Source organism: Halichoerus grypus, chromosome 5 (genome assembly GCF_964656455.1).
Source record: "Halichoerus grypus chromosome 5, mHalGry1.hap1.1, whole genome shotgun sequence".
NCBI lineage: Eukaryota > Metazoa > Chordata > Mammalia > Carnivora > Phocidae > Halichoerus > Halichoerus grypus.
This window is the reverse complement of record NC_135716.1, coordinates 26,257,830-26,269,837: the sequence shown is the minus strand read 5'-3', so window position 1 is coordinate 26,269,837 and position 12,008 is coordinate 26,257,830. Positions and strand designations below refer to the sequence as shown.

The 12,008-nt window shown below is 32.4% G+C and overlaps 1 protein-coding gene across 6 annotated transcripts in view; it reads right to left on the bottom strand.

Annotated features, from left to right (window-relative positions):
• Positions 1-7,857: 7,857 nt before the first annotated feature.
• CSMD3 (CUB and Sushi multiple domains 3) overlaps positions 7,858-12,008 on the bottom strand; it is a 1,190,044-nt gene continuing 1,185,893 nt past the window's right edge. For all 6 annotated transcript variants that reach the window (XM_078072078.1, XM_078072080.1, XM_078072079.1 and 3 more), the window contains one exon: positions 7,858-9,848. In XM_078072078.1, coding sequence (XP_077928204.1) covers positions 9,689-9,848 — 160 coding nt within the window. In that variant the 3' untranslated portion in view covers positions 7,858-9,688. The remainder of the gene's footprint in view (positions 9,849-12,008) is intronic.

Sequence of the window (12,008 nt, the reverse complement as noted above, 5' to 3'; positions counted from 1 at the left end):
CAAATCAGAAATAAAACAGAATTAGATGTGAAAAGCACTTAGCTAGCTACTGCACTGAGTGGTCCAAGAGAAAGATGACATTATTTTGTACTAGGATATTGGCAGTAGAATGGGAGAAGAATGAACAAATCCAAGAAATATTCATTTGGTAAAATTGACATGACATTGTCATACAGTGGCCTATGGGAAATGAAGGTGAAGGAATCATTGGGGATGACACCCCTATTACTGCCATGAATAACCTAACAGGTAGGGTAAAAATCATTGAAATAAGTGTCACATAATTGGGACACTGTCTAGTTTTGATATGCTGAATTTTAGGTGACTGCAAATAATTAAAAGTTTTAAAGTAGGTTTTTTAAGTGGGCAAAAAGTTGTTCCCTTGGGAATGCTAGTAATGCAAACAAAACCCCACATAAATCCACTATATACAATCACATACTCATTACATAGAGATTTTAACCACTGTATACATATTTATTTGCAACCACCTTTTTTAATGGGCACCTAGTTCTTATGAAACTAATACTTACATAAGCTGTGCAAATATTTTCTAAATATTTGTTTGGGATTTATTAAGAAATATCCGTAGTTTACTAAAAATCTATTTTTTGTAAATTCTAATAAAAATCTGTACAGTGAGATAACAAATAATCCCTTATAACAATAATATTTTAACAAAACATTTCAGTTGATAACATTGCTGAAATGTACTGCAAATAAACTAACATATTCCCCCAACTAAAACTAAGAGAGGAAATAAAGAACCTGCACCTTTTTCTTTTTTTAAAGATTTTATTTATTTATTTGACAGAGAGAGAGACCTAGCGAGAGAGGGAACACAAACAGGGGGAGTAGGAGAGGGAGAAGCAGGCTTCCCCGCGGTGCAGGGAGCCCGATGCTGGGCTCGATCCCAGGACCCTGGGATCACAACCTGAGCCGAAGGCAGACACTTAACGACTGAGCCACCCAGGCACCCCAGAGAGAGAGAGGCAGGCTCCCCGCTGAGCAGGGAGCCCGATGCGGGACTCGATCCCAGGACCCTGGGATCATGACCTGAGCCGAAGGCAGACGCTTAACCATCTGAGCCACCCAGGCACCCAGAACGGGCACCTTTTTCTGAACCTAAATTTTGGTGTAACCCATATTAGCATTTAGTTCAAAGTAGAGTACATCTGAGAAAGAGAAGAACAGCCCCAGCAATCAGGAGCTGACCTGAAACATACAATCAGCTAGGACTTGGCATGGCTACCAGCCAGCCTGGCACTGTGGATGTCTCCTGATGTTCTCCTGTTAAACATGGACAATTTCACAGACCATCAATATTAGATGAATATGATAAATCAAGACAAAAACCAGACCACTCTGAACAAAAACAAAACATATACCTTATCCAATCCACAAAAATGACCAAACATCCCCCTAGTCTGACCGATACGAGTAACTTGTTTTTTTACAATTAGAGCTAAACTCCAGTTTAGTGTTTCCTCTTCCTTTGTATTTCTTAAAATGTCCACACATAGAATTGCCTCTGTTTCTAATCCAGAGAAAAACCCCACTTCTGTAAAAACCCACTAAAATCACAAGCCCTAATCCTAAAATAAGTTTATCCTAACACTCCATTACTGAGATGTACCATGACTCCCCATAGTGTTCTCCTTCGCTGAGACAAGGGAAAAAAAAAAACTTATTCAAACATATGTATGTTCCTGGTGGTCTTCTGCTGAGAGATATTGAACCACGCCTCACACAGCTATACACATATTAAGTGGTTAAAAATACTTATGTACTACAAAAAGTATAGCACTTTACCCTGAAAAAGACCTGAGTGTGTTTTGGAAGTGTATGTTGGGAGGATTGCAGCTTGTGAGTTATTGTGTGGTGGAAGAAGGAGAATTATCTGAGATCTGATTGACAATTGTAACACCAGATGTAGATGGGAGTGTCCCATGACACTTCTAGTGACGTGAGGTGGCTGGTAGCGTGTTTGCCTGTGTGTGTGTTGCATATTCCCACCCTGATTAGCTCCGATGGCTGTAGCTATCTGTGTTCAGGCTTGTCTGTGGTTGGGGGAGGAGGAGTCTTGTATAAGCAAATGCAAAATACCCGTACACCCAAATTGTTTCCTGATATATTAATCACATTGGAATAGATTTGCATTTTCAAAACAAGTGTTACAGAAGAACTATTAATTTTGCCATTTAAAAATTATTTAATATTAAATTTATTTTATGAATAAATTTATTTTGTTGATTCCTGAAACAACTGATTCCTGAAACATTAACTTTTCCACACTTTATACTGACTGATACAACTTTTACTTTCATTCTCTAAATACTTTATGCACCTTTGTCATCTGCATAATGTCAATCATATCCTGAGAGTTGAAAGTGAAATTGTAATTTTAAATAATAAAGTATTGCTGGAGTCTATTACTAAAATAATGCATCAAATCATTTATACATAAATATTTGGGACTTGCTTTCCCAAATCAATTGCTGATAGAATTTGCCATTAACTACATAATATGGTGAGTAGGGGTGGAAGGTATACAAACAGCTAAAATGTCTTTTAAGCAAAAAAAAAAAACAAAAAAAAACAAAAAAAAACACTGACAAATTCTTAGGCAAATAATATGGTTTCTGTTCCTTTATAGAGCTAAGGAATATTTTAGTGTCATTTAATAATGATGCTTTGCACTTAGTTACATGACACTATTCAAGGAAAAACACTTTAAATACATATTTTTTTTTTTTTTAAAGATTTTATTTATTTATCTGACAGAGAGAGACACAGCGAGAGAAGGAACACAAGCAGGGGGAGTGGGAGAGGGAGAAGCAGACTCCCTGTGCAGCAGGGAGCCTGATGCGGGACTCGATCCCAGGACCCTGGGATCATGACCTGAGCCGAAGGCAGACGCTTAACGACTGAGCCACCCAGGCGCCCCAACACTTTAAATACATCTTAGGAACAGAAAAATGTAATGTAAAATAAAAAGCTTAGGTTAGATAGTGTAATTGCTTTAAAGAAAAAGAGATTCATCAACTCCATAGACTCAAAGGAATAATCATAAAAACGCCAACTTCTGGTCAGGTATTTTTTAAGATTTTTAACATGTAAAAAATGTTTTATAAAGTAAAACATCTACTACTACAGCTATTTGGAGAAGTATTAACTTTTTAAAATACATAAAATAAAAAAAATATTGGCTCAGGTTCTTTTCAGGACTTAAGTTACATTTTTAGAGGAAGTTTAGAGTTGTCAAGGAAAAAATTACCTGTTTGTCTAATATTCTTATTCCAGGTAATTTTGATGCAATGCAAACAGCAAAAAAGAAAGTGAAAATATATACATATTTGACAAAAAACTATTATTAATAGATTTATTAATTTTATTCTCACTTCTTTAACACATTTAAACAATTTATTATATATAGATATTATCCTTTTTAATTCTTTAGGTTTTTATTCATATTGACACAGTTGACCCGGGTCTCCTAAACTCAGGCTCTTCTGCTATCGCTTCTAGGTATGGATATTCTTCTAAGCAAAGTTATCAGTAAAGTAAAATCTACTTTTACATTTAAGCTATTTTTTTCATTTAAAAATGAAATTATATGCACTCTGGAAAAACCCACAACAAAAAAATTGTAATCATTGCACTCCTGACAATCATAACTACTATTTATTTTTATTTCTTTGCTTCAAGACATTTATGTTTGTATATGCATGTATTTGGAAGAAAAAAAGAAAAATGGGACAGAGAAAAAGGGAGTAGGAGAGAGAGATACAAATGGTTTTTTTTGAACATTAAAATCTTCTTCATGTCATTAACTTTGAACTTGATTTTAATAGTTATAAATGTATGATCATTTCTTTTTTTTTTAATTTTTATTTATTTATTTGACAGAGAGAGACACAGCGCAAGAGGGAACACAAGCAGGGGGAGAGGGAGAGGGAGAAGCAGGCTTCCCGCTGAGCAGGGAGCCTGATGCGGGGCTCGATCCCAGGACCCTGGGATCATGACCTGAGCCGAAGGCAGACGCTTATCGACTGAGCCACCCAGGCGCCCCTGTATGATCATTTCTAATACAATCCCAAGTCAGTGAATATCTATGTTGCTTGCACACTGATAACTAGTGATATAGTTTCCACCATATACAAATAGTGCATAATTTGAAAACCATGTCAAATACACCCTCTCTGATTTTGTTTTTAACAACCTATTGAGTAGAACTACTAGGTGAAAAAGAATACTGATTTCTCTTACCCAATAAATAGCGTATCTTTAAATATAAATTTGACCTTTGTCTTGTCTTATTTAATTGATTTCTATTGAAACTTTAGGTGCTTTTCTTTTCCTTCAGTGAAACTGAAAATGACATTTGGTAGATAAAGCTTCAACTCAAAAAGATTCTTTGGAAATACATCCAGGTGAAATAAAAGAGAAAAACATGCATTCCCCATTGAAATTGTGAATAGGTTATGATCATTTTGTCAAGAAATGCCCAAGTGTCCCATGATATTAAATTAACCTAATATGCAGTTTTCAAATTAACTCCATCAAATTCTGAATATTCTGGAGAATACGTATTGATGCCACATAACCCAAATCACTTATATACTCCTTAATCATTAGATTTAAAAAAAAAAAAAAAAGATAGCATCCAATTCTATAAACTAGAATTTGTCAGACATCTCACTTACAATTTCATAAAAGTCTATTTTAATTAACAGAAAGTAGTGAAAGAGTGAAAGCATACATAGATGTACATAGTTACCACCCAGTATTATTGTGTGGCATCTTCTAGATACAGTTTAAGAATTTTTTTTATAACTTGACAAGACTTTAAGTTACCTCAGGGTAAGATCCATGCATTTCTTATATTTTTATTCATCAAGTATCCATTATACCTCATAGTAAAGTAGTATACATATGTTTAAAGTTAGAAAATATTTGTATTAATAAATTAATTAATGACATTTTACTATCTATACTCACTCCTTCCCACTGGGGATTTCTTCTTAGAGTCCATTGACTTTATGCTGTTATTTGGTAACCAAAGTTCAAATTACGCATTCCATTTTCATTGCCAATGACTCAAGAGAACAATCAATGTCTTCTTCCCTGCCCCCTCACAATGTACTTGCTGTAAATTCCAACCTCTAAGGCAGGGTTTTTAAGTTGGTATGCCATTAGAATTCAAAGAGTTTGGAAACTTGCATTGGGAAAAAGTTATATCTTTATCTTCACTGATCTTTTAATTAAAACATATTATTTTCCTTCTGTGAAAAGTTGGGCAAAAATAATCTCTGATTTTGTGACTAATAAAAATCACAGATATTTTCATGTCATGTGAAATGTCATGAGTATCTCAAAATATTGTTTATGATACTCTAAAATTACAGAAATTATTAGCCCCACTTCATATTTAATATATCAGTCTAGAAATACATTTATATATTAGTATTTATATGTATATTAGTATATAATAATTATATATAAGTTCATACATGTGCAGATTATTACATATATATGTACTACAACATTTAAAATGTTTTTTTGTAATTATTTTGTTATTTATTTATAATTTCCTTTGTATTTTGTTTTGTGTATTTAGAAACACCATTCTAGAAAGAGTAGCATAGACTGGAAAAAGTCCTGGTTTAAAAATAAGAAGATTAGGAATACTAGCTTTACTGACTTGCTCTATAATGGCTGTGTTAATTTGCTTATTGGGATTATAGTGCTATCATACGATATTCTCCAGATAACATATTTCATTCTAATAAGTTCCTTCAGGAGATACCAATCTTAACTCAAGGGTGTCAAGATACTTGCTGAGGAGGAAGACAATTAGGTTCCTTTTAAGTCATCCTGTGTGGATGGTTCCATATCTTTCTCTACTCCTCAAAGCACATGGGTTCATCCCTATTTTCCTACGTATGTTAGGTATGCTAATAGTTACAAGAAAGGTTTGGATCTTATGAGAGTTTAAACACAGATTTCTTGTTTTGTGTTTGGCAATAAAATTTATAGCTATGAATTTGAATATATAGAATATACTTCTTTTTCAAGGCTAATAAAACTATTACACATGGGAACTTATTAAAAGTTGGCAAAGTATTTGGCAGGTGTTCACTAGTTCCATTGTTTGTATACTAAAGAATGAAATCTAATATCCAGTGGCCATTTCTACTCCCCAGTAACTTTTAAATCTGTTCTTAAATTGGAATACCAAGCTCATGTAGTGGTGACAGAAAGATATTTCTCAGATTTTTATAACAGGCATATCTTCTTGGATCAATATTCCCTTTCCTCCAAAGTTATCCTAAAAAAAAAAAAAAAAAGCAAATCAATATTTTTTCAGCCAAATTTCAAACTACTTATTCTAAAATATTTCTTAGAGTTATGAATGTCTATAATCAACAGAAGAGGTTTTTTTTTTTACCTTACTTAAACTTGTCTATTTTAAATTTATAGGCATCAATACACAGATTAATACTTTGACAGGCAATGTATTATCTTAATCTCTTTAAGAGAGTTTCATTTAGTTATTTTTGTTGACTCTTCTGGCCAATGATTGTCCTTCTCTCTCTCTCTTTCTCTTTGTAAGTGAAAAGGACAGGTTAAAAAAAGAATCTGACCCTTTGGTCTATTTCCATAATCATTATCATCAGGCTCTAGTATCAAGAAATCCTGGGTGGAACCTTGGAACCTATTGATTTTAATGTTTTAAATATAAGGGAAGTACAAGAAGGCTCTTTAAAATTACCTCTTTAATTGAAATTTAATAAGAGTAGAGCTTAAATATTCTCCTCAAAAAAAAAAGTATACATTTATCCTCACACCATGAACTTTAAATACCTTACAATTTTGTTAATTATACTCCAATAAAGCTGGTAAAAAATAAAAATAAAATTACTTCCGCTAAAACTGATGCTAACTTTTGAGAGGGTTAAGGATAAAGGGCATTAAGATAAAAAATGATCAAAGGCTAAAAAGGAGAAGACATAAAACAGGAAAGGATATTAAGAAAAATATCAGAAGAGAGAAAGCAAATTAAAAAGTAGAAAAAAAGAGGAAGAAAAAAAGCACAGAGAGAGGAATAAAAATAAGGACAAACAACAAGGGAAAATATAGAAGACATGAAATAAGTGTAAGATGGAGATAATACAGTTAAAGTTTAAAAAGAAACTACAATTATGTCAAGAAGCATTCATTTCTTAAATGTAAGTGTAATAAACTGAGATAGACTTTTAAAGGCTGGAGTTGGAAGCTGTGAAATATAAAGACAATATATTTTGTGAAAAAGAGTTCTCTAATAAAATTAAACTTAAATAACTTGTGACTTGAATTTTATAGAAACTTGGTAAGTTTCTTGAATACAAAATTTTACATGTTACACCTTGGCAAGATGGATATCTTTTTGAATATTAGTTTAATGTAGTTATTCAAAAGATTACTAAGTTCATACCTATGACACATGCTAAAAATAAGTATCTCTGAGAAAATACAGAAACATAGAAATATTAGAAATCATCAGATATACCCAAATTTAGACAGTAGTGTTAAAATATTTATACATAAGGAAAATTCTAAGATGAGGTTCTTATGATACTATTATGTTTAGTGGGAATCTGTTTCCTTCTAAAAGAGTGTCACACTTGTGGAACTATAAAATATAAAGAAGAAAAACACCCATGTCTCATCATTATGTTGCTAATTAAGTATATAGTATGTGGTTTGGCAACTTTAAAATACCAAATAAATATGGGCTGTTTATTCTTTTTGCTATCCAGTACACTGGCAGACAATTTTGAAAAGAATACACATTTTACAAAAGCAATTATCCATTTTTATTTTGTTTACATTGCACTGAAAATTTACATCATACTTTTACAAAGTTTTTTTTCATAAAAATATACTTCTTTACAAAAGTGTATGCATTAATATAAGAGGAGTAGCCAGTTGCAGAAGAAACATTGTTTAAACAAGATCTTAAATGTATTAACCTTAACATTAATGAATGAATCATTGTTATTGCAGTCATTTGAATAAACAAGAATAAATAACTGATGGCATAAAATTTAAAACAGCATCCTGTCAGTAGAGTACAATGTTGAGAAAATTGTATGAATTTCCAAAACAATGTATCTCAAAGTGGTTTACAAGAAATTCACTAAATGTTGTAGAGATAGATCCAAGCAGCGCTTCCGGGTGCAATGATTTCTCTTAGGCACTCTGTCTCATGATACAAAAAGTCGAAACTGTTTACAGAGTTTTCCATATTTGAGAGGGACAACGACAAAGAGTTCACACTGGGTACATAATTTATTCAATGAAGTAAAACATGCCATTAAAGGAAGACAATGGCCTATTAAATCAATATGCTGGCATTGCTGTGATACATTTGTAAATGAGCCACCAATAACTTGCCAATGCGAATCTTAATTTGATGATGAAAGAAACCTGTCATATCTGAAACCTGCTTCTTAAGAATAAGAGTAGAGGAAGTTTAAAATACATGAAAATTTGGAAAATCTACGACTTCAGGAAATAAATTTATATTGGTGATTTGACAGTGTAAATTTTTTGTAGTCATTATAGTTATGGACTGGTCCAAAATGTATGTCTAACTCACTGTTAGATAAAAGTTAAAAGCTTAAAATCTTATATTTCTAACTCCTTGTTGATAAAAGTTCAAAACAATGTGAAATAAATTTAGAGGCTCAACTGGAAGGAAAATAGGATATATCATAGCCAACTATAGTAGATAGGTTCTATTTGGTCTTTCAAAAACTTTGGAAAGTGTGGTAAAGGATGGTAAGTTTGGTGTCTCAGATAACTGCAAAACCATCATTATCATAGATAAGTTTTGCCAGCTAGAGTGGTTTCTGGGTGACAAAACAGACTGAAGCAAGGTGTTAAACACTGCCCCATGGCTTACGGAATAATATTGGTTACAACATAATGAGGGGAATTGGGAGAATAGCACAATGATCTTGCCATTTGCAGAAACTGTGACAACCGTCTAAAAAAAATAACAATATGATACTGAAGAACAAAAACCAGAAAGAGTCAAATCAGAGTAGGCAGTCTTATCTCTTTTGTGGCATAAATTAGCTCTTAAACACTTCAGGGCATGACTCAATCTGAAATAATCATGGAAATAAGGAAGACAATGACTCAATTAACAAGAACGGAGAGTGGATAGAGTGGTGTGAAATACAGACTCATGGGTGTGATGTAGCTCATGACAGTTAAAGAGAAGTCAGTGATCTATTGACTCTTGTAAGTATAGCTCTTATTTTCTACCCTATATCTTTTTTTTTTAAACCCAGTCCCTCTAATATACTTTATAAAGCACAGAAATACTGATAGTGGATGCTCCTCCAATATATGCAAATAAGTTTATGTTTTAGAATAATCTCCTTTTTTAAAAAAGCAAATAAACTGTGAGTAAGCACTCTCAGAGTGCAGCCAAATTTCTGTAAAACTCTCCATGGTAAACATGAAGAAGAATTATGGTCCAGTTTATGAAAAACACTCTTCTCTCTCATTCCTCAGGAAAAGGTGACCCAGCAAGTCCTGAAAAGTGTGCTTTAATTTGTTTAGCAGTGAACTAAATGTGCACTGTTTTGTGTGTCGATTTCCAAGCTTCTGAAGAAGGCAAAGAGTTGCCAAGTTATACCATCGTGCAGACCGTGTTCAAGTTGGGATCGAATCGTACTGCCTTCCCTTCCACTGACTTTGAGTTGGTATCATACATGGGGTTTTCAAAAGCTGCTTGGCCATTGTTATTTTCATGAACTGAACATCCTGTATACTGTGTTTTGGGTGCAGTCCTGTAGATGAGAACACTGATTAGTTATGTGTTAACGTTCTTCTAGAAATAGCAGAGTAGGGCTCAAACATACTTGAATTATCATTGTTAATGCATAATGTAACTTCAAAGTATTAACTGAGAAATCATAAGCTCAACACATCAAATTCAAACAATTTACCAGTCACTTTTAAACCCTGAGTGACTTTTATTATCTACATATAATACATACTAATGTACAGTCCCAATATGAGTAATACAAGTATAAATAAATGTATTATGGCTATTTTCATAAATTTAAATTTTCTGATGCAATAATAATCATTATGAATTTGCATGTATAATATAAATAAATTATGGTGATGATAAATATAAATCTCATTACTAACCATCCATCCATCCATTCATTCATTAATTCCTCAAATATTTACTGAGCATCTGTTATGTGCCAGGCATGATCTTAGGCATTGGATATAGAATTTTTTTAAAAGAAAATGCAAGGAAAGCATTACTCTCATGGAGTTCATAATGTAGTGATAGAAAATAATTAATTAATAAATAAATATTTGTTAAATAAGTTAAAATAAAAATAAATGAATAAAACAAGAAAAATAGGTAATAAGAATTGTTCTGATGAAAAAGAAAGCTGTTGATATGACAGTAAGTAACAGGGACCCACTTTAGGAGGAGTAATAAGGAAAAGCATCTCTGAGGAGATAAAATATAATCTGAGACTTGAAGGACAAGAAGGAGCCAGTTCTGCACTAATTAAAAAGGATTTCAGAATGAGCAGACAACTAACACTGAGGCCCAATTTAGGATGGTACTTGGAGTATCCCCAAAACATACTCAATTGCCTTAAAAATGATATACATTAGAACAATAAATTCAAAATCTCAAAGAAGAAATGACTATACTGATAATTAAGTCATGAAAATAGTTGCCAAAGAGTTACTGATAACTGAACGTTTGGTTTTACGTAACAAAACACATGGATTCTAGGCTGGCTAGTGTAACTTGCTGGTCTTGAATTCTTTCTTCCTTTTTTTATTTCTCTCTCCTTTGGCAAATCTTATTTCTAGTTTCCTACATCCCACTGCATAATTTGCTGACATTGATTATGGTACAAAGGCAGACTTGCTCCAGGCAGTTTCTGGGACCTAATTCCTAAAATGGATATATCTTAAAATAGATCTGTTTCTCAATTCCTTTGTTTATACCAAACACTACAAATTTCAACTATTTTATCATATTTTGTATTTGCTATTATATTATTTTATTATTTCTAATGCATTTTCTGAATTTTTCTCTGTATTAAACATTGTTAGGTGATTTGTATGGCAATAAATTTTGTTAAAGCTATCTTAAGTTTCTTTCAATGGCATCACCTATACAGTTATATTCTTACAACTTGTTCTTGCCAGGTGCATAGTTCTAATGGATAGTATTTGTCTCTCTTTTTTCAAACTAGATTCACAATAAAAACCAAAAGCAACATCATTTTCTTCTAATTAAGCAAGAATCATGAAGATATAAAGACATGTTATAAATAATATTGAACAACAGCTTTAAGGAAAATAATATCAAGTTTCAGAAAAGTTTACAACATCAACAAAAATTAATTCAAAATGAATGGAACTTTTGAATATAAGAGCTAAATCTATTAAACTCTTTGGGGAAAACATATAGGTAAATCTGATCTTGATTCATGACCTTGAATCTGGCAATGATTTCTTAGATATAACACTCCAAGCACAAATAACAAAAGAAAATAAATAAATTGGACTTCATCAAAATGAGAAACCTTTATACATCAAGTGACACTATCAAGAGAGTGAAAATACAACTCATAGAAAGGGAGAAATATTTGCAAACCATATATGTGCTGAGTCTAGTCTCCAAAATATATAAAGAACTCTTACAATTCAACAACAAGAACAAATGACCAAATAAAAAATTGGCAAATACTTAAATAGGCATTTCTTCAAAGGAAAATGGCCAAGAAACACTGAAAAGATGCTCAATATTATTGGTAATTAGGGAAATGCAAATCAAGACTACAATAAGATACCACTTCACATATGCATTAGGATGACTATAATAAAAAAGAAAGAAAGAGAAAAGAAAACAGAAAATGACAAGTGTTGGCATGGATGTGGAGGAAGTGGAACGGTGCATACAT